Source organism: Gobius niger, assembly GCF_951799975.1.
Source record: "Gobius niger genome assembly, chromosome: 3".
Classification (NCBI taxonomy): Eukaryota; Metazoa; Chordata; class Actinopteri; order Gobiiformes; family Gobiidae; genus Gobius; species Gobius niger.
In genome coordinates this window covers 2,457,447-2,481,164 of record NC_136854.1, presented here as the reverse complement: position 1 = coordinate 2,481,164, position 23,718 = coordinate 2,457,447, and the positions used below count along the sequence as shown (strand labels likewise).

The following is a 23,718-nucleotide window of genomic DNA, read 5'->3' as shown; positions in this document are numbered from 1 at the left end:
GGGCGTGAGGCGCGTTTTTGACGCCCAAATCAAGTTTGGTGTGGACGGAGCATTAGAGACTCTGATATAAAGAACAGAGTTAGAGACTCTGGTATAAAGGACAGAGTTAGACTCTGATATAAAGGACAGAGTTAGAGACTCTGATATAAAGGACAGAGTTAGACTCTGATATAAAGGACAGAGTTAGAGACTCTGATATAAAGAACAGAGTTAGAGACTCTGATATAAAGGACAGAGTTAGAGACTCTGGTATAAAGAACAGAGTTAGACTCTGATATAAAGGACAGAGTTAGAGACTCTGATATAAAGGACAGAGTTAGACTCTGATATAAAGGACAGAGTTACAGACTCTGATATAAAGGACAGAGTTAGAGACACTGATATAAAGAACAGAGTTAGAGACTCTGATATAAAGGACAGAGTTAGAGACTCTGATATAAAGAACAGAGTTAGAGACTCTGATATAAAGGACAGAGTTAGACTCTGATATAAAGGACAGAGTTAGAGACTCTGATATAAAGGACAGAGTTAGAGACTCTGATATAAAGGACAGAGTTAGACTCTGATATAAAGGACAGAGTTAGAGACTCTGATATAAAGGACAGAGTTAGAGACTCTGATATAAAGGACAGAGTTAGACTCTGATATAAAGGACAGAGTTAGAGACTCTGATATAAAGGACAGAGTTAGAGACTCTGTTATAAAGGACAGAGTTTGACTCTGATATAAAGGACAGAGTTAGAGACTCTGGTATAAAGGACAGAGTTAGAGACTCTGATATAAAGAACAGAGTTAGAGACTCTGATATAAAGGACAGAGTTAGAGACTGTGATATAAAGAACAGAGTTAGAGACTCTGATATAAAGAACAGAGTTAGAGACTCTGATATAAAGAACAGAGTTAGAGACTCTGATATAAAGGACAGAGTTAGAGACTCTGATATAAAGGACAGAGTTAGAGACTCTGATATAAAGGACAGTGGTGGATCTCACCTCTGAGCTTTGGGGTCAGTGGTTTTAGAGGCTCCGTGGTCTCTGAACTCTCTCTCCTCCATCGTGTGTCCAGCTCTGACTCGCTCTGAGACTGAGGGAAACTAAGAATAAAAATAACAGACGCTGAAAGGTGAATCCAAACACTTTATGAGTCTTTGGTCATGAAGATTAGATCAAGAAGACAGTCTGTGATAAAAGATCAACCAGAGCAGAACATTTAATGAACACAGACACAAATATCTATTTAAAAGAGTCCCGGGGTTTTCTGTCATGAGGAAAGAACAAAATGTCACACAGATTTACTATATGAGTTCAGCCAAAGAGTGTGATGTGTGTGTGTGAGCTCTCAGTCGTACAGCAGTTTTCCATCATTTGTTCATGAAAGTGTGACAGATCATGTTATAAATGTAAAACGAGGGCCCAGTGATGGAAATAAAAAGCTGCTCCAGTCTTTACACATTTGTTCTTTCTTGGATCCAGCTCCTTCTGTTTTTGGTCTTTTTCTGTTTTGACAGATCATGTTCCTCACTGGGAGCTGCTTCATGGACTTTGTAGCTCCAGAACCTACAGGACCAGACTGGCCTCAGACTTTGTTCAGTTTGGGCTTTGATCATTGGGTCTCGTCTCCACTCGTCCATTCTCTTCATTTGCTTTAACACAGTAGCTTTATTTGACCAAGATGTTCAGATATTTCATCATTGTTTAAGTCCTCATTATTTACCTTTCATGTACTTTAATATTACACTTATTTGGGAACTTGTCATTTTAAAGACCATTTTCTCTAAAGGCTTTTTCTCTCTCTGAGGACAACATTTGCAGCTCCTTCTCTTCACATTTAAACTCTTGTACTTAATATTTTGTTGTTTTTTAGAAGAATCTAATTTCTATTCAAAGTTTTGCTGTTGCACTAAAAATTCTCAGATTTTCTTTTAGTAATGACCAGTTTATTGAAAGTGTAAATACGTTTTCAAAAACTCTGTCAAAGTCTCTGACTCTGTATCTTATATCAACACAATTAATGCATCGTTTTAAACTTCACTCTTTCCATTTTTATATATATGTCTGTAATGTTGGTCATTTCTGCTCATAAATAACTCATTACATATTATTATACATTTATATCAGGCTAACTGGCAGGAACTGCACATCTGACAACAGTTAAGTCACGTTCAACATCACTGCAGCTGTTTCCATAGTAACGATACATAGATACAGACGGCGTCTCGTCATAGAAGGGGGCGTGGTTTCACCAAGGAGGGAAATAGAATATTTTGGAAACACAATATTTCACTCTTTTTAGCCATTTTCTGGTGAAATATGAACTTGTTTGTCACATAAATAAAGTCAACTCTAAATTGGGTCCAAATAGATATTTTTTCACAGCAGATTTTTCAGAAGAAGCAGAAAAAACGTCAGTCATGGTGAGTGTTAGCATGTAGCATGATGCTATTTACGTAATTATGAACCACTTTGCTCTCCATGTCTTTGTATATGTATTTATCAATTAGGGCTGAAACGACTAATCAATTAATCAATGACTAATCGATTATTGAAATAGTCGACTGTTTTAGTAATCGATTAATCGTGTTCTGGTTCCCACAGACTAAAATGGAGCAAAAATGACATAAAAATGTAGTATTTTTGATGAAATCCTACTTTGTTTAAATAGTTGTCATTGTAATTTTCATGAATAGAGCCTCCAACAAACATTTCCCTTTAGTTCACACCATCAACACATCTTCAAGCAGCGCCACTTAAGCTATATGTGATTAAAAAAAATAGAAAAATAAAATTTTCCTACACCATTCACAGCCAAGCGATTAATCGATTAATCGTAAAAATAATCTATAGATTAATCGACTCCAAAATAATAGTTGGTTGCAGCCCTAATATCAATAATTCTGCATTTGTTAAAGTCGTTTTTGAATAATTGGATAAAGTTAAGATTTTTCTCTTCTTTGTTTTCCTCGCTAAAGCAGTACGAAGTAACTCATGCCCCTAGAGGCCATAAGCGCCACTGCAGGTGTCGTAGCATGTTGTATTTTTCACTCATTAATTGTCCGTGAGAGTAAATACTACACTGACAGAAAAGACAAAGGGACAGAGGGATATTGTTCATCCAGTTACACAATGGAGATCATTGTTTTCACTCAAACTTGGCTGTAAATACTGTTTAAGTGGTGCTAGCCCGCAGGTAGCTTTGCCCGTTAGCCTGCTAGCTTCGTCTTCGTGATTCCGCTAGTGTGTATTGGTGACTCCGACCCGGTGGCAGCAAAGTTGCAATTGTGGCTTTCTTTTTTTTCCAGAGACACCAGGGGGAGATGAAAGACCCCCCAATCATCCCATTAACACTTGTATTACCCCCAGAGGGACGACGGCAAGGATTTATTAAGATAAACAAGTTACTGAGTGCTGCTTTAACTGTTTCAAACATGACCATATATGGGCGTTTCCAGAGATGCCGTCTGTATCTATAGGGGTTTTGCACGAACGACTTCCACATTCCTCTAACCGGACACTTGCAGTCACTGTGTTAATTAAGAGGAACAAGAAATTATTAGCAACAAAGACAAACTGCTACATGTTTAACACTTTGTAAACAGGATCGATTTGGCTTCACTACATAAAATAATGAATTCTTCGCTGCTCAAACGAGAGATTTCCTAAACTCAGTAAAGAAAGCTGTTGTGGATGAACCCACTGCCCACAGCATCGAGGAAATGGCCACATTCAAAGCGACCTGTTCCATAATCGATAATCCAATAATAAAGTTGAATCATTAACCTTCACCAGCCTCTGAAGGATCACAGTCCCACGTCTTTACTGTAAACACCGCCGTAAAACTGCACCACTTTATTGTTTTATTCAGGTTAATGAGGTTAGAGTTCGACCCCAGCTCACAATATTACATTTGTAGAAGTCGACGCTAAAACAAACTAAAAATAATAAGTAAATCTAACTCATTACTGTCTCTGACATATGGGCAAACGATTCTGACCCAACTATGGATTTCCTACTAATGTGTGGTATTGTCTAAAATAATATGACTCTGTTAGACGTTTAAAATAAATGATTAAAGGACTTTGTGTTCAAAAAGTCAAAGTCAAATGAAGGAAACAGACTTCATTTATGTGATTATCTGACTTATATCTGACTCACAGTGACCCTGCCCACACAAACCCCTGAATCCTGAATGTGGGATTGAAATCAGTCACAGAACTCACCGGAGCTGAGGCCCTCTGGAGCTGAGGCCCTCTGGAGCTGAGGCCCTCTGGAGCTGGGGCCCTCTGGAGCTGGGGCCCTCTGGAGCTGGGCCCTCTGGATGGGTGCGTGTGGCCCTAAAGCCGTGGTCCTGTGTCAGTCAGATCCTCCGTGGCTCCTCTCCGTCCCGTGTGTGACTCTAAAGAAACCTGCCCGACCAGGAGCAAAGAGCAGCTCCGCCTCAGGTGACGCCGCAGTAATAAAAGTCAGTGAGTGATTAGACTGGTGCGTTTGAAAGGGGCAGAGGTGGGAGGAGTCAGGTACATTTATACTCGAGTAACTTCATCAAAAAATTACAGTATTCAGAGATATTTCATAACTAAATTATATTTCTTTGTTTTGGATGTGAATGTAATATATGTGCAAATAATAAACTCACTTTGCATGTTTTATATATTTAGAACAATCGAGTCAAGTTCAGTTAATTTACAAGTTTTTAATGACAGATGTTGAAAACAGATGTGTAATTCTGTAACAAAAGGATTTAGAAAAAGACAAAGATGTGACCATGAGTTTCCCCTTCATCATGTTTAGTTTAATTTTATTAAATGTATTTATCTTTAGGACATTTTTCAACATCTCTAAGGATTTCATCAAATGTTTATTATACACAATCTTTAAATCTTTAATGTTTATGGTAAATTAAAGGTAAATGTCACATTTATATTACTTTTTTTCCTGCATTAGGCACTAAAAGCACTCACTCACTCACCCATTCACTCTGTCATTCACAAACCAGTGTACACCAACACTAGAGTGGGTGAAGTGTCTTGCCAAAGGACACAAGGACAGTGTGCACCTGCAGGATTCGACCGCCAACCCTCCGGCCACAAGACGACCAGCTATTTGTGCCACTGTCGCCTCAAGTAATTAGACACTAAATGTATTTATATTGTATATAGTAAAGTACGAAAAGTGCAAATGTAAGCGGTGACAATAAACATCCCTGTCTCGTCCCTTTGATTAAAACTTCTCTCTTCACTCCATTTGTGACATAGAAATACGGGGAACATACAGTGAAGTGAGAAATGATTTGCCCCTTCCTGATTTCTTCCATTTGTTTAAATATTTACCACTTAAATGTTTTTGATAATCAAGACGATTCTTATATCACACACGGACATTCACAGTGAAAACAAAATGCAGTTTGCAAATGATGATCACATTCATTATGGGAAAGAAAAATCCAAACCTCTCCTGTGTGAAAAAATAATTAAAAATAAACATTTTATTTGTTTGGCGCCTTTAACTCAAGGTCGCCCCTAGAGGCCATAAGCGCCACTGCAGGTGTCATAGCATGTTGTGTTTTTTTACTCATTGACACATTAATTAACATGCAAACTCCACAGAAAGGCCCCGTCCAGGTGGGAATCGAACCAAGGACCGTCTAGTTGTGAAGTACGACCTCTAACCACTGTGGCACCGACTTGTCCACTAATAACTAGTTAATTCAAAAACTAAAAAGATCCAAAATCCCTCTGAGCAAATCCTTGTAACTAACATATGTTGCAAAGTAAAGTCAGACATTTAAACCTGGCTCTGTCCCTGATTTCAAATGACGATCGATATAGGCGGATTCGTCCATATATGGTCATGTTCGAAGCAGCCAGAGGGAAAACAAAGAAACCACTTCAACAAACACTAAATGAAGAATAAATCTTTCTACTAAATAAAGACACAGAGACGTGATGAGCAGCAAAGTGGTTCAACAGCCCAGAAATACCTTCAAAACGGACAATGCTAACCAGGAAGCTACCTAAGCTCCATGCTACATATGCTAACACTACCTTAGGTGGCGTTTTTTCGCTTCTACTGGACATTCTGCTGTGAAAAAACATTGATAATTAAAGCCGCAAGCGGCGATGAAGGCCCTCGCCCTTGGGGACTCGTCCCTTGCAACCGCCCCGCTCGCTCTCGTCCCTTGCAACCACCTCTGCTCGTTCTCATGCCTTGAGACCATCTCTGTTCGCTTTGGTTCCTTCCGACCACTCATCACTCTAGCCCCTTTGCGAGCCCCACAATCGAACTCGCTCATTTTGACCGCCCCTGATCGCTCTAGACCCTCATTGCTGCTTGCTTTTTGCAATCCCCCCTGATCGATTTGCCAAAACCTGCTTTCGTCTCTGCCTCACATCCAACCGGGCCTCAGCCTTCAGCCGTCAGTAAAAGAGAAAGCATTAGAAAAGTGTCATAGCCATATTTGAACTGACAACCTCCTACACAAAAGATCAGCACACTATCACTGAGCTATAAGTTCATACAAATGTGGGCCTGATGTGGGCTACTCTTCTCGAAATTACCAGACAGAAATTCGTTCCTAGCACGCCAGTGGAGGAGAGTGGTCAATTCAGGTCATGCCCCCCCCCCCCCCCCGCCCCCCCATACATTTCCCCGATTGTTTTCGACATTTTCCCCAGTGTTGCCTCAATTGTTTCCCTACTATCCCCCCATGTCTTTCTCTTTAGTGACGCATATTTTGAAAGTGTGTTTCATGAGGGTGGGACCATAAGCACGGTAAAAAAAAAAAAAGTTACGGTCAGAATTGATCCAGAAATCTCATAGTTGGGAGCCCAACATTCATGCTAAGATGCCACACAGGCACAGCAAATCTTACGAAACGCCCCGCACTTATGTGTTTTAGGCTGTGACAATGTGTGCAGTGCCCCATGTAAAAGGTGAAGGCAATATGAAAGTGTCAAGGCTGTGTTTGGACTAGCAACCTCCTTCACTTGAGACGACCATGCTAATCACTGAGCTATAATTCCATGCAAACATGGGCCTGATGACGGCTTGGCATCTCTAAATTCCCAGGCTGAAATTTGAGTGTGGGACCATAGGCGCCGATTTATGTTCTTCCCAGAAGGTGCTGAGTCCAAAAGAAGAAAAAAATGAAAAAGAGTAAAGGCCAGGTTTCAATCCAGCAACCTCCTGGATGCAATCCCAGTTCTCTACCAATGGAGCTACTTAGGCTGAGTGAATGATGCAACGGATTTGAGATTTATGTTGTGAAAGACCCCCCGTGTATTTGCAGGAAACAAATTTAGTTTAGAAAATAATATATTTTATCATTTTGTAATTAGGGTAAATTCCTGGCTGCCCAAAGAATCGTTGAGAGGGTGCTCCAGCCCTGCAGCACCCTCGATATTGAAGCACTAATTTGGTGAGACCCACGTAGTGCAAGGAACACACAGAGAGACGGACAGGAAAAAGAAAAACTGAATTTTCTGTGATTGTACAGTTGAGACAAACTTGAATTTGGAGGCAAAAACGTCCAAATTAAAACTTCTGTCTGTGACAGAGGGGTAGTATAAATACATATGAGTCCAAAAGTGTGGCTTTTGTGAAGAAAGGAGGAAATTTCAAAAATTGCATGCCAGCATGCTGCCAGGCTAAGAACTCTGGCGATTTTCATGGAGGATGGGCGGGCCACTTCCAAGCCACTTAAAAGACAATTCAAAGGCAAAATGGCCACCTCCCTGTGCGTGCGTCACTTGAGTTTTGGGATTGTCCTGATGTCCCCTTGCACTGTTTCAAGTTTCAAGTTTAATGGTTTTGTATAGTCCAATATCACAACAGAAGTCGCCTTACTGTGCCCAAGAATTCGGGCCTAAGCCCAAAAATGCACCATTTTTTTAATTGGGGTCAGCTTCCAGGGGGCGCTGTGGAGCCATTTTGTTGTGGGCGTGGCCAATTCAAACATTACCATAAATGTTCATGCCGCCCCAATGCCTCCGCCAATTTTGGTGAGTTTTCGCCCACGTTCAGTGGGTCAAAAATGCAATGATTTTCTGAAAACAAAATAAGAAGAAGAAACCACGGAAAAACAATAGTCCCTTGCCGGGACTGTGTCCGGCTCGGGCCTAATGACCTGATTTAGACTTGGTTTGTGTGTTATAATATAGTCCGGCAGAAAACGTCTAAAAAGAGTGAACATTTGGAGAGCACCGTGATCCATGAGTGACTGGAGGAACTTTATAAACAGTGGGAGGAAAAATGTGAGTGCACCCTTTGGAATAAATAATATAATAAATAATAAATAAGTTTCTCAAGTAATCTTGAGATTTTGGCTTCAAATCAACACTGTTCACAGGGAGCGGGGAAAAAAAGACAGAAACAGAGAAAAGAACAAAGAGAGATGTTGTCCAAAGTGATGACAGATGACAAATCTCTCTCCACCAGCTTCATAATGAAGCATAAATGTCAGTAATGAGGGAGGAAATATTTTAGGTATTTACTAAAATCTTGACATTTTTGATGTGAAAAACTATGTAAAAAGACTATTTATAACTTGATTTAAACTTGACTATAAAGAGTCCAGATGTGATCCTGGCTTTGGGAGGTGGACAGGAAACAGACTGACCCACATTAGACTCTACATTTATTTTATTTTCATATTGTCGTGATTGATCTGACGCCGTACGACACAGTGGATAAATGGATCATTTGACAGGCAGCTCTTTATCCACTGTATTTAACATATTCACCGTTTTGAAGCGTGTCTCTGTGATTCCTGGACGATTGTAAATGATTTAAGAAGTGTCATTATCGGGCTGATCCCAGGTCCGGTCTCTCTGCTCGTTACGACAGATCCGCCCTGAGCCTCCGTCTCTTCCCTCGGTTATTTCACCAAATACATTTGTGCAAGAAAAGTGTTTAAAGCGAAGCCTGTGACCCACACGGTTACGGCTCGACACACTTCAGTGTTCACGCTCCACTCCCTGAACTCACACATTTCAATGGTTTGTTTGGACCTGATCCATCCACATGTGAGCAGTGGAGACATATATTTACTTTCACATTTCTCCATCTGCTTTAAAAAAGTTGAACATGTGCAAATAATAATTTGCACATGGTCACATATTTAAATCAATGTTATTAATTCATTTATTGAGTGTTTTTTAATGACAGATGTTGAACTCAGGATTCTAGAACAAAAGGATTTAGAAAAAGACAAAGACGTGACCGAGAGTTTCCCTTCATACGGTTTAGTTATTTTATTTATTTATCTGAAGGAGATTTTCCAACATCTCTAATGATTTACTTTGTTTTATCAATGAACTGGGAAAGGAAGGTCAGGAAAAGGTCATGTGACTGAAGCTCATCTGTATAATTGAGACTCTGATCCTCAGTCTGACAGAGACACTGAGGAGCCTTCAGTCCTGAGCCTAAACCCAGGGCTCAGGGTGTGAGTGAAGGTGGTGTTGAAGGTGTGGAGTTGGATCAGTTCCTCAGAGGAGACTGTGTAGAAGGACAGAGAGCCAGCAGCACAGTCCACACACACCCCTACTGCCCCAGAGGAGGAGCCGGGCTGAGGGAGGGGGGTTTGATTGTTTTTATGCAAAACAGAGAAACCATCCTTAGAGCAGAGCAGACTCCAGGACTGATCATTGTGTCCAAACCCACTGTCATCACCTCCTCCTTTCCTCGTGATTCTTCTGTAAGACACTGATATATAAACCCATTCTCTCCACTGGACCTCCCAGTAACAGCGCCCAGTCGGACCAGAGTCACACAGAAGCTGAGGCCAGTCCTCAAATTTGTCCTGATGATCTGGATACGGCTGATCTTGTGTCGCCTTCTTGTTGTTGTCAGACAGTTTGAGGTTCCTCTGAGCTGTGTTTGGATCCAGAAGGAGTTCAGTGAAATCTGACGGAGAGAAAATACAGCAGCAGTTAGTCCCTGTTCACTATTTGTCCCGCGAGGGAAATATTAATATCGATAACGGGGGACGAAAACGCAAGAATTCACGTATCAAACGTGAACCGATTCGCAAGTAACAGGGGTCAAAATGTAGTGCTCCGCGAGCTCTAATTTTGGGTGGGGTTCGCGAGAGAAAATAATGAAAGTTGGCTCTGTGGCGCCCCTTCAAACAGGCAGTTTACATTGACTCAATGGACGACCGGTCGCAAGAAAAAAACATTGTAAAAAAGTGACATTGGCCAAGGACATAGACCACGTCAGAACATGTAAAAAAATGTATTATGACCCCGCCCTAAATGCTACAGGAAGTCGGCCATCTTGGTCGAACCTCAAACCTTCAAAATTGTACCTCTTGAACTTCTGGCCCCTGATCCCCGAGTTGTCAATGGAAAGCCTCCAATTTTGGCCAACATGTCCCAAACCCATGTGGCTTTCAAAATCATCAATTACATTTTTTTTTTAACTATTTGGTGTGGTCATGACAAGGCCGCAACTGAGAGGCCATTTTCAGCAAATTTGAAAGCCTCATATCTTTCACAGACTTTGTCGGATTGGAACGAACCTCATCCGACGCACATGCACATTCCCCAGTTGGACCATATGGTGTGCAAACGCAGCCGCTGTCGCCAAAAATGCCTTTAAATTGGCTTTTAAGTGGCTTGTAAGTGGCCCGCCCATCCTCCGTGAAAAAAAAACAGAGTTATTTGCCTGGTAGCATGTTGGACTCTGTCAGAGTTTCTCCTGAAATTCATCAATTTTCTAAATTTCCCCCTTTATTCACAAAAGCCACAGTTTTAGACTCGCATGGACTTATACTAAACCTCTGTCACCGAAATAAGTTTTACTTTGGACGTTTTTGACTGCAAATTCAGCTTTTTCTGGACTGTACAATCACAGGAAGTTCAGCTAGGGTGTTTCCTGTCCGCCTCTCTGTGTATTCCTCGTACTATATGGGTCTCACAAAAACATTGTCCGTTTCTCAATACTCAAGAATATGTTCTCGTGTGCTCGGCAAGTATGTACTTGCTGAGCACACGAGAAGTATGGACTTGGGGAGAACGGGAGAATGCATAAGTTAAACGTATTAGAACAGTGCTCGTGTACTCGGGGCTTTCAACCAGCTGTCACTTTCACCTGCGTGCGTTTAACTCCTCGGGAGAACAGCAAGGGGAGAAAAAACATATTTTGCGGTATATGCATATGTATGTGTAGTATATACAATATATATAAAAAAAACATACTACATTAACATGTTAATTTCGTATTTTCAGCTATATTTTTTTTTTTGGATAATTGATGTTTATTATGAATACACGGTAAAAAACATTTACACATATTCATAAATGGGACACCCTTGAAGCAACAGTTTGCTTATATATGGGGCCCAAGATAAGACACAATATTAAAAACACATACATTAATACATTAGTAACCCGAAAAAATTGAAATCATCCGATATATAAGGCCGATTTAGTGGATGTTACAAAATCAGCCGATCTATCTTCTCCAGGATAGAAATTGACAAGAGACTTTTTGCTTTGGAATGAGGGAGGGCAGGGAGTTCAGCTTCCCGATGGCCCTGTGGACGAAACTGTTCCTCAGTCGACTGGAACTGACCCGTAGATTCCACAGTCTCCTCCCTGAAGGCATTACCTTGAAGAGACTGTGTGATGGTGCGAAGAGTCCCTGGTGATTCTGACGGCTTTTACGGGTGAGACGGGTTGAGTTCATCTCCTTAATAGAGGGGAGAGGAGCTCCACAGATCTTCTCTGCTGCTCTCACGATGCACTGGAGGCTCCTTCAGCAGGAGGCAGTGTGATGGAGCTGGTCAGGATGCTCTCTATAGTCCCTCTGTAGAAGAACCACACAGTGATGGAGCTGGTCAGGATGCTCTCTATAGTCCCTCTGTAGAAGTTGCACATAACGGAGGCTGGGACTATGAGACCCTCCACACTATTAGGGAATTTGTAACTTACAAATAAACCAAGCGGTAACTGAAGGGACAAGTTTATTATTTACTTTCACATTTCTCCATCTGCTTTAAAAAGTTGAACATGTGCAAATAATAAATCCACTTTGCATTGGTCACATATTTAAATCAATGTTTTTAATTCATTTATTGAGTCGTTTTAATGACAGATGTTGAACTCAGGATTCTGGAACAAAAGGATTTAGAAAAAGACAAAGACGTGACCAAGAGTTTCCCTTCATATGGTTTAGTTATTTGATTTATTTATCTGAAGGAGATTTTCCAACATCTCTAATGATTTACTTTGTTTTATCAATGAACTGGGAAAGGAAGGTCAGGAAAAGGTCATGTGACTGAAGCTCATCTGTATAATTGAGACTCTGATCCTCAGTCTGACAGAGACACTGAGGAGCCTTCAGTCCTGAGCCTAAACCCAGGGCTCAGGGTGTGAGTGAAGGTGGTGTTGAAGGTGTGGAGGTGGATCAGTTCCTCAGAGGAGACTGTGTAGAAGGACAGAGAGCCAGCAGCACAGTCCACATACACCCCTACTGTCCCAGAGGAGGAGCAGGGCTGAGGGAGGGGGGTTTGTTTGTTTTTATGCCAAACAGAGAAACCACGTTTAGAGCAGTCCAGACTCCAGGACTGATCATTGTACCCAAACCCACTGTCATCACCTCCTCCTTTCCTCGTGATTCCTCTGTAAGACACTGATATAGAAACCACTCCTCTCCACTGGACCTCCCAGTAACAGCGCCCAGTCAGACCAGTGTCACACAGAAGCTGAGCCCAGTTCTCAAATCTGTCCTGATGATTTGGATACGGCTGATCTTCTCTCACATGTGTGGCCTTCTTGTTGTTGTCAGACAGTTTGAGGTTCCTCTGAGCTGTGTTTGGATCCAGAGAGAGTTCAGTGAAATCTGACGGAGAGAAAACACAGCAGCAGTTAGTCCCTGTTCACTCTTTAGAGGAGAACGACATTTACATTGATTTGAAATGGACTCAAAGATTCAAATATAAATATATCAATAAATTCATGATCGATTTAATTATTGCTTCACTTAAAAATCAAAAAAATGAAGAAACTGCACATTTTTAAGCCACAGTTTGTAACATTTCACCCCGACAATAGAATAAAACAGGAGCTTTAATGATTGTTTCTGTAAAAATGCTTCTGTTCCAAAGGCTTCACAGGATCGTCTGAGTGAAGCTGAGCTCATTTATTTATGTTTCAGTTTAGTTTCTCTTGTGACGTAGCCACACATAACCTGGAATGTTCTGAAGTGACATTTAACAAACATTTTCTTTCGTATTAAAACTTGAATTCTTGTTTGTGTCGCGCTGTCGCAGATAAAGAAACATAATGAACATTTACATTTAAACTCTTAGAAAGTGGTTTATCAGGAACAAAACACGTCTCAGACTCATGAAGGTTTAGTTTAGTTCCTGTAAATTACTGATTTAACCCTTGTGTCGTCCCTGGGGTCAATAATGACCCCAGGGCCACTTTGTCGATGCACATCTCTGTCATAGTTTTATCAAATGGTCTGAATTTTCGGATATGCGTTAACATCCATGACTTTTACCAGTAATTGTTTTTTTTAATTTTTTGATTAAGTGATTACAATGTTATGAGAAAGAGTTACACTCGTGGTCACCTGGGGTCATTTTTGACCCCATTTTGTTTCTCTAATATCTCAGCCATAAAATATATGTTTTCAATAAGTTTGGGTTCTATCTTTAGTGTAGCTTGAGACTAATGGCCTGATACATAAAATGTGTGTTTTTTTAATATTTTTTTTTCAGTTTGTAGGCCTCGTTTATGTAAAAAAAACACCAAATGCTGAACAAACAACAGTCATAAAATAGGATAACTCGGACTATCTGGTCAGTTTCCAAGTGGAAATAGTCAAACTTTTGTGTTAATGCAATTTTTGAATGTTCTCATACATTTGAATGAGAACAAATAGTTACACTCGTGGTCACCTGGGGTCATTTTTGACCCCATTTTGTTTCTCTAATATTTCACTCATAAAATAACATTTTGAAATAAATGTGGGTTCTATCTTTAGTTTGACTTCATAAAAAAGCACTGATAGCAAATTTACCAGTTTTTATTATTTTTGGGGTCGGTGGGACATGTTAATTCATGAATTTTTATCAAAATATTGAGTGTTCAGTGCAGTTTGACAGTGAAAGTAAAAATACAGTCGAGCAGAATGTGTTTGTATAACTTTTACAGCTTTGTTTTTCCAAACAACTGATATTCTATAGACACAAAACTGATGCACACTTATTTATACAAAATCATCTTTTTTGGTCATGATCTCTCCTAAAACTACTCAGACACTGAAATGCATCAGATTTTATGATCTGTGATAAAGTTTTGAGTGTTCACAGCCTTTTGTCTCTGCAGGTGACTCTCGGACTTACTGTGTCAAATACAGCTTCAGAATGTGGAAATATGGTCAAATTCAGAAAAAAACCTAATGAAAGAATTTTAAATATTCACAAAAATAACAGGGCATATAAAATGGAATATAAATAAATGTTTCTAAGAGCAGCTGGTGCAGATGTGGACTGTGGGTCGGGACTGACCTGAGAGATTCTCTTTTGGACGTTTGTTTTTCAAACTGAGCTGTGATGGAGGAACGTCTGTGTTGGACGATGTGTCTGTGTTTGAATTGTGTTTTTATTTGTTCTAAAGGTCCAGCAACATGTTCACTGTGATGTGTTGTCCCTGTGTTGGTGCTGAAGCTGTATTTGGTACAGTTTAGTTTGAGTGTTTATAAACGTCACCTGAACCAAATATGAGCTGCTCTACTGTTCACCTGCAGAGACAAAAGGCTGTGAACACTCAAAACTTTATCACAGATCATAAAATCTGATGCATATCAGTGTCTGAGTAGTTTTAGGAGAGATCATGATCAAAAAATACGATTTTGTATAAATAAATGTGCATTTGTTGGTGTTTATAGAATATCAGTTGTTTGTATAACTTTTACAGCTTTGTTTTTCCAAACACATTCTGCTCTACTGTACTTTACTTTCACTGTCAAACTGCACTGAACATTCAATATTTTGATAAAAGTTCATGAATTAAGATATAAACTCTGCTTTGAGCAGATTTTTTGATGAGAATATAGAGACTTTCCTGAAATAAGAGAGTGAGAATCACAGTGTGGCTATATTTCAAAACTGGGTTATAGCACTGGTTTTTGGGTCCTAAAACTATGAAAAAATGACTGAATTCAAAATGTGGCACATGTGCATGTAGAGGAGGCTCTGTGGAGTGTATATATAAAAAAGTTATGGATTTGGAGTTGAAATGAAGTTGGTATGAAAGGCAAAAGTCAAAAATATAGCTGGAATCACAGACATGGAGGACACTGCCATTGAAATGAATGGAGAGCTGCTGCTGTTTTCACGCTTTAGGGCCTGTAACTATTGTAAAAAATATGTGAATTCAAAATCTGGTGAATGTGTATGTCAAGGAGGTCCTCTGGGATGGAAACATAATAATGGTTTCATATTTGAAAAACAAATGAAGTCTGTACAAAAGGTCAAAGACAGAAAACCTGCAGGATCGGCTCATGTCCATTGAAATGAATGGGATTTTGCCCCAGAGACCACGAGTGTAACTATTTGCTCTGATTCAAAAATGAAACATTTTTCAAAAACAGAACCTGCTCTACCTTTGAGCCTCTCCCAGCGCCCAATTCACCAAATACTTGGAGTTATATCCACTTCAGGATTTTCAGTGTTACAGGGCCATTTTTGGCTCAAAATTTGACTTTTTTTACATAAACATGTCCCACCAACCCAAAAAATAATAAAAACTGGTAAATGTACTATCAGTGCATTTCAAACTAAAGTCAAACTAAAGATATAACCCACATTTATTTCAAAATGTAACTATTTGTTCTCATTCAAATGTATGAGAAAATTCAAAAATTGCATTAACACAAAAGTTTGACTATTTCCACTTGGAAACTGACCAGATAGTCCGAGTTATCCTATTTTATGACTGTTGTTTGTTCAGGATTTGGTGTTTTTTTTTACATAAACGAGGCCTACAAACTGAAAAAAAATAAAAAACACACATTTTATGTATCAGGCCATTAGTCTCAAGCTACACTAAAGATAGAACCCAAACTTATTGAAAAATGATATTTTATGGCTGAGATATTAGAGAAACAAAATGGGGTCAAAAACGACCCCAGGTGACCACGAGTGTAACTCTGCATTATGGGGCACACAAGGGTTAAGAATATTTAAAGACTTGTTTCTTTTCTAAACAATAAATGTATTTTTTGTTCTAATTCTCAAACGACTTTCTTCAAGTTCAAATGTGTTGGGCTGTGTGACAGTGGGCGGGGCTGTGTGTGAGTGGGCGGGGCAGTGTGTCAGTGGGCGGGGCTGTGTGTGGACTGATAAAGTCTCAGGTTTAACCTTTGTGTCGTCCTTCAGGTTTCTTTCTGTCGCCCCCTAGTGTACACAAATGGACAGAATCTCAGGAATCACTTCTCACCTTCTCAAAACTACCAAACATGTGATTTATTTGGGAGTTTTAACCCTTTATTTGCCAGATTCAAACCAAACCTTTGAGGTTTGTCACAAACAACATAAAAACCTGATTCTCTTTATAATAATGAAGAGTTCAGAGCTGGGACTGATGTAGTGTTTAGAGCCTTGGACGTGTCAAAGATCAGCAAAAAATGGATTTGAAGCATTTGTAGTTTTTCTGTCGTGGACGATTCTTTATGTCCAGTTGTTCATTATAAAAACATTCAGGACTTCCTTTGTCTTTGCTCCCCTGTCGCCGTATAAAAGTCATATATATGATCATTTCATTTTGCAGAACAAGAGTCAGGTTTGACATTTGTCCTGTATTTCTTCAGTTTGGACCTTGTTCCTGTCGTCCAGATGAATGAAATCATGTTATTTTCCCATTAGGATATAATGGAGCCATGGCAGAACCTGGACTTTTCTCACATCAAACTTCACATTTTAAATCTCACACATATCTGTGATGTCAGTGTTTCATTTGGAAGAAAAGGAGATGAATTCGACATTTTCTCTGCATTTCAGAACTTTCCACTTTTCTAACATTGTAACAGATGCATGTGTTTACAGTCAGGTTATACTGAAGCTGTGGCCCAGGGGAAACTACAGGATTTGTATGTCTTTATGTTTTATATAAAATATATTAATATTATTAATATTAACAAGTGATTTATGGACAATAATGTTGAGTGTGAAGAAACAGCTCAGTGGGAGCGTCACAATCAGGGGTTAGTTTAGAAGAAGAAAAGTCTCTGTTGAAAACGAGGCCCAGGTTTGTAAACCTGAGGAAACACAAGAATAAATCCAGACTGCAGCTCTTTGTCCAGGTTATTTTGTGTGTTCAGGTCACTTTCAGCTGATAATTACTATTTATTCACACAAAAAAAAGATTTTAGGCTCCGCCCATATAAACACAAAGTTTACAAACTGTAGAATATTAACAGAGCCGGTGCTGGCCCTTCTGGGGCCCTAAGGAAAAACCCACGTTGGGCCCTACAGTCGCATATCATGGTTATTGGACAAAGAGCGGACTTATTTACGGTCAAAACAGTTCCACTGTACAGTAAAGCAGAGCAGAAGTGGAAAATAATGACCTCAATTCAGGCCCTGCACCTCTGTGTGAGAACCACTAACCACTAAGCCATTGCCCAACTGGGATTTAAGACGACTACTACTGGTCTATTTCCCCCATTTTTTAAAATGGTAAATGGGCCCATGCTCTCACTTCTGGCCCACAGTTTGGGAACCGCTGATTTAAAACAAACTGAAACCTGCACCTGACGGTTATTTCTGTCTGACCACTGAGAATTAGCCTGTGAGTCGCCCAACTCGTTATACACTGTGCACATTCAGAGAAGCAGAGTTATTGTAAGTTACTGTGCTCGTGAGAACCGTGTGGATTCAACTCCTCTTTGAGACAAAAAGGCCACGGACACGGCTTTACTATGGTTTATTCATCAAACTACTGTCCTGATTCTCCACTAGACACAATGAGAAGAGTTTAAATGAGTGAGTGTCCGATGCCCCGAGTCCCGAGTCCGGGTCAAACCCATTGGAAATGCCTTATTTCCATTATATTCAATAGAAAAAATACAGTGATTTTATTCCTGTTCCGACAATGGGAATGAGCTCCAATCTGATGAAATACAATAAAAATGTTAAATTTCACTCCTTTTCTTCCAAATGAATGAATTTCACTTCATCTGTGACACAAACACGGCTCTTATTACATGTTTGGAAGTTTCAGAAAAGTTTCAAGTTCATGTAATTTATGCAAAAAGTGGAAAAACATATTGAAAATGTAGATGTTTTGGATGTTTTTAGGCGTGTACATTTTTGTACACTAGGGGGCGACAGGGAAATGCAGATCTACCAAATAAAAGACATGAGAGAAAAAAAAACACTAGATTCTGAAAATTTGGCTTAAAAGAACGTTTTCTGCAGAAATCCACGTCTCAAGCTGCAACACAGACAAAATGTCAGGAAATGAAAACAATAAATATCTAAAAATGTTGAAAATGAACACAGGATGAACACAGGGTTACATGAACTTTCTCCAGAATAATAATTAAGATCTCAGTTCTAAAGGTTTGAGTGAAAACAGCTCAAACTCTCCTGACGTCAATATCGCAGCTGTCGACACGAGAGAAACTTGTACAACAGAAAATCTTCTCAGAACAACCAACATTTTAAAAGAATATTAAGAGTCAGACTTACATCTCCTGATCGGGTTCATCCATCGTTCTCCAGCAGGACTCAGTCTGAAACAGACACAGACTCAGATCCACAGTTTGTTTGTGTCGACTGTAATAACTGTATAATAACTGAGTAATAACTGTGTAATAACTGAGTAATAACTGTAATAACTGTGTAATAACTGAGTAATAACTGTAATAACTGTGTAGTAACTGAGTAATAACTGTGTAATAACTGTGTAATAACTGTAATAACTGTGTAATAACTGTAATAACTGTGTAATAACTGTGTAATAACTGTAATAACTGTGTAATAACTGTGTAATAACTGTCCTCACCTGAGAGTGGAGAGTGAGCAGTGGGGCTCCTCCTGTAGAGCAGTCAGGAGCTTTACTCCTGTGTCTCCTGGATGGTTGAAGCTGAGGTCCAGGTCTGTCAGATGGGAGGGGTTGGACCTCAGAGCTGAGGCCAGAGCAGCACAGCCTTCCTCTGAGATCAGACACCCTGACAGTCTGAACACACAGGGTTAAACAGAGTCATAGAAATGACAAACTCACAGAGATGAAGAGTAAACCCTCTGACCTGAGCTGCTCCAGTTTACAGTGAGGACTCTTCAGTCCAACAGACAACATCTTCAGCCCTGAGTCCTTCAGGTCGTTCTTACTGAGGTCCGGGACTGTCAGACTAGAGGAGCTGAGGACTGAGGACAGAGCTTCACAGCTGCTCTCTAACAGGTTACAGTCGCTCAGTCTGGAGGAGACGGAACATTTACAATAAGACACAAAGTTACACAAACACAATAATAAGAACTGGATTTAAAGAGGCTGTTTGGCTTTTGCAGGTGTTTGGTCAAAGAGGATGTGCACATTTGAAATCTGAACAGAAAGAGAAGCTTCTACATTGTAAATTGAGTGAATAATGTTGCGTTCTTGCCAGTTAATTTAATGCTTTTGCTGCCGGGCTGTTGTGACATCACTCACATACCCTCTATGACCTCAAACACATCTTGAACAATATTTAACATCTCATCGAGCAGAGTCGATCATTTAAAAGAGACAGAACATGAGGCGCTTCAACCAATGAAGAGTCAGGACACACTATCCCCGCCCACCTCCTCCTCTGATTGGTCCCTGTTCAGTCACTCTGTCTAAAGCTGGGACTGTACAATTATTTTTAATATCACGACTTTAACAATACTTGGTTTTCGATACAGATATTGTAGAAGCAGCACAGTAGAGGCGTCACAAGAGGAGCTGCAGGAAACAAGGAATGGACAAAGGAGGAAGTATCCGGACAAGACTCACAGCTAAGCCACACATGCCTTCTATTGTTCTGGCTAATGGACGTTCACTGAATAAAACTGAATAAAACAGATTAACTGCTCAGCTCTTCCCAGACGATGGTGAAAGACTGTTGCGGGGCGGAGGGAGCTGCACAGGAGGAAGAGGAAGGAGGAGCTGACCAGTGCAGGACACCACGCTCTGAAACAGGGACACATCCAGGAGGCGCTGCACTGTTTCAGAGGATCAGAGGAGGCTGAAGGAGGTTTCCTCGACCTCCACAAACATGAGGCTCAGATCGGCCACAGCGGCTCAGGACTAACACCTGAACAATATTTCTTTACGACAAATAAAGCACTTAATTACAAAGCCCTTTCTTTAAAGGAATAGGCCACCGTTTTTACATACTGAGATATGCTCTCACCTCACTTTAGCCGAGTTAATATATCCCCGTCTGGTCTTTGTCCGTGACCTCTGCCAGGCAAACGGAGCACATACGCAGCCTCTCCCACATGTCACATAGCTCCAAAAAAGCTCACGATAGAAGCTACCAAGCTCTTCCACGTGTTCCCTATTTAAATAAAGTTACGTGAAGTGTTTTCATGCGAAGACTTCCCCCGCTCACTTCCGTCAATAACCTTGAGGAGTTACTGACGTTTTACTCCTCGTATCATTACGCCTCACAATATAGTCCCCCTTTTTATCTGCTTATAAAATCGACACGTTACATTTCTGTGTAAATATACTTCGCATGAAAACACTTCACGTAACTTTATTTAAATAGGGAACACGTGGAAGAGCTTGGTAGCTTCTATCGTGAGCTTTTTTGGAGCTATGTGACATGTGGGAGAGGCTGCGTATGTGCTCCGTTTGCCTGGCAGAGCCCACGGACAAAGACCAGACGGGGATATATTAACTCGGCTAAAGTGAGGTAAGAGCATATCTCAGTATGTAAAAACGGTGGCCTATTCCTTTAAATGTGTATCTTTAATTTGAGCTGAAACTCTCACTTCCTTTAGCACTGTCCCTGGACCAACAACAACAAAACATCTCTACAAATATAAGATTTTGTTTGGTACCTCGAGTACATAAACTTTATATTGATTCTATACTGGCATCGTTTAACAGTGAGGATCATAGTCTTTACTGTCTTTACTGGAATCAAACTGATAAAACAGTGTTCAGGCACAAAACTCAGGTTTAAACACTATACGCGATATTATCCTGAGGCAGCACAGTTTCTGTGCAGTAATCTCATAAAAACGTACAAATACATGATCTACTTGTTTATTATATTATATTTTAATAATATCTTAACCTTTACCGACCAATAACAACAACTGTGTTCATACATTTAGAAAATAATAAATATTAATTTAAAAAGAAAAATAAACCCTCTGACCTGAGCTGCTCCAGTTTACAGTGAGGACTCTTCAGTCCAACAGACAACATCTTCAGCCCTGAGTCCTTCAGGTCGTTGTTACTGAGGTCCAGGACTGTCAGACTAGAGGAGCTGAGGACTGAGGACAGAGCCTCACAGCTGCTCTCTGACAGGTTACAGCTGCTCAGTCTGGAGAGAACACAGTGTTTTAGGAGAAGTTTAGAAGGTTCACACTTACATAGACCTCACTCACAGCGCTTTGTTGGAGGCTTTGACCACTGGCAGCAGCCTCAGCAGAGCCTCCTCTGAAGCACAGTATTTCTTCAGCTCAAACTGCTCCAGATCTTCTTCTGATGACAGTAAGATGAAGGCCAGAGCTGACCACTGAGCAGGAGACAGTCCACCTTCAGACAGACATCCTGATCTCAGGTACCGTTGGACCTGCTTCACCAGAGAACCATCATTCAGTTCATTCAGACAGTGGAGCAGGTTGATGCTTCTCTCTGCAGACACTTCCTCACTCAGCTTCTGCTTGATGTACTTAGCTGTTTTCTGACTGGCCTGGGACCAACTTCCTGTCTGTGTCAGCAGACCTTGGAGAAGCCTCTGATTGGTCTGCAGTGAAAGACCCAGGAGGAAGCGCAGGAACAAGTCCAGGTGTCCGTTTGGACTCTGTAAGGCCTGGTCCACCACACAGCAATAGAACTGCACTGATTTACTGCTAAAAACCTTTGACCATAAAGCTTTCTCTGAGAGCAGGTTGACTCCAGTGTTGAAGAAGGTCTGGTGGACGTGAAGAGCAGCCAGAAACTCCTGCACACTCAGATGGATGAAGCAGTAGACCTTGTCCTGGTACAGGCCTGGCTCCTCTCTAAAGACCTGTGTGAAGACTCCGGAGTACACTGAGGCGGCTGCAGCGTCCAGCCCACACTCGCTCAGGTCACTCTCGTAGAAGATCAGGTTTCCTTTCTGCAGCTGCTCAAAGGCCAGTTTTCCCAGAGACTGCACCATCTCCCTGGTCTCTGGACTCCAGTGTGGGTCTGTCTCAGATCCTCCTTCATACTTGATGTTCTTGACTTTGGCCTGAACCACCAGGAAGTGGATGTACATCTGAGTCAGGGTCTTGGGCAGCTCTGCTCTCTCTCTGGTCTTCAGCACATGCTCCAGGACTGTGGAGAGGATCCAGCAGAAGACTGGCATGAAGCACATGATGTGGAGGCTTCGGGACGTCTTGATGTGGGAGATGATTGTGTGGGCCTCGTCTCTGAACCTGTTCCTGAAGTACAGCTCCTTCTGTGGGTCGCTGAACCCTCGCACCTCTGTCACCATGGAGACGCACTCAGCAGGGATCTGATTGGCCGCCGCGGGGCGTGTGGTTATCCAGAGGCGAGCGGAGGGGAGCAGGCTCCCCCTGATGAGGTTCACCAGCAGCTCCTCCACTGAGGCACTCTCTGTGGGCTCCGTCAGGGCCTTGGTTTGGGTGAAGTCCAGAGGAAGTCTGCACTCGTCCAGACCGTCAAAGATGAAGAGCAGCTGCAGATCTTCAAAGCTGCTCACTTCTTCTGTTCCTCTAAAGAAGTGATGGAGCAGCTGCACCAGGCTGAAGCTCCTGTCCTTCAGCACATTGAGTGCTCTGAAAGTGAAGGGGAACAGCAGCTGGACGTCCTGGTGGGCTTTGCCTTCAGCCCAGTCCAGACTGAACTTCTGAGTGAGCAGTGTTTTCCCGATGCCAGCCACTCCCTTTGTCAGCACTGTTCTGACGGGCGCCTCTGTGTCCGCGGGGCCTTTAAACATGTCTTCACATGTGATGGCTGTCTCTGCTCCGCCTGCTTTCCTGGTTTCCATGTGTCTGACCTCATGTTCCTGGTTGACCTCTGAGGCCCCTCCCTCTGTGATGTAGAGCTCTGTGTAGATCTGCTGCAGGAGGGTGGGGCTTCCTGCTTTAGCCACGCCCTCAAACACACACTGACACTTCTGCTGCAGGTCACGCTTCAGTTTACGCTGAAGAACTCCAGAACATCTCCCTGAATGAAGACACAGACAGAGACTGAGTCTCAGAGAAGATCAAATGACTCAGTGAAATGGACCTACTGCTCCACAGATGCTCAGCCAGATCCTTCTGCTGCCTCCTCCTCAGGAAGTTCACAGTGATCTTCAGAAAAGCCTCTCCATCCTCATCCTCATCAGGCTCTAAGCATTCTGGGTAATCTGTGCTCAGAACCTTGTGGAGCTTCTTCAGCTCCTTCTGGACAAAAGTGAAGATGTCCTCCTCCAGAAGCTGCACAGACACATTAGAAACAACACAAATGCAGTCAGTGTCAGATCTGTGTGAAACAAGTCCATTCATCTGAACATCTCCAAACTTCAGTGAAGGACA

General features: G+C 41.3%; 2 protein-coding genes across 2 annotated transcripts in view; both read right to left on the bottom strand.

Moving 5' to 3' along the window:
* The window catches only part of LOC306960565 (protein NLRC3-like), a gene marked incomplete at both ends in the record, with an annotated part of 303,489 nt that overhangs the window by 11,023 nt on the left and 268,748 nt on the right, over positions 1-23,718 (bottom strand). The window lies entirely within an intron of this gene.
* The window catches only part of LOC306960416 (protein NLRC3-like), a gene marked incomplete at its 3' end in the record, with an annotated part of 232,902 nt that continues 221,493 nt past the window's right edge, over positions 12,310-23,718 (bottom strand). The window contains exons 4-10 of the mRNA XM_079552848.1: positions 23,433-23,619; positions 21,595-23,365; positions 21,363-21,530; positions 19,263-19,430; positions 19,019-19,192; positions 18,703-18,746; positions 12,310-12,839 (exon numbers count right to left, since the gene is read on the bottom strand). Of these exons, the coding sequence (XP_079408974.1) occupies positions 12,310-12,839; positions 18,703-18,746; positions 19,019-19,192; positions 19,263-19,430; positions 21,363-21,530; positions 21,595-23,365; positions 23,433-23,619 (3,042 nt within the window). The remainder of the gene's footprint in view (positions 12,840-18,702; positions 18,747-19,018; positions 19,193-19,262; positions 19,431-21,362; positions 21,531-21,594; positions 23,366-23,432; positions 23,620-23,718) is intronic.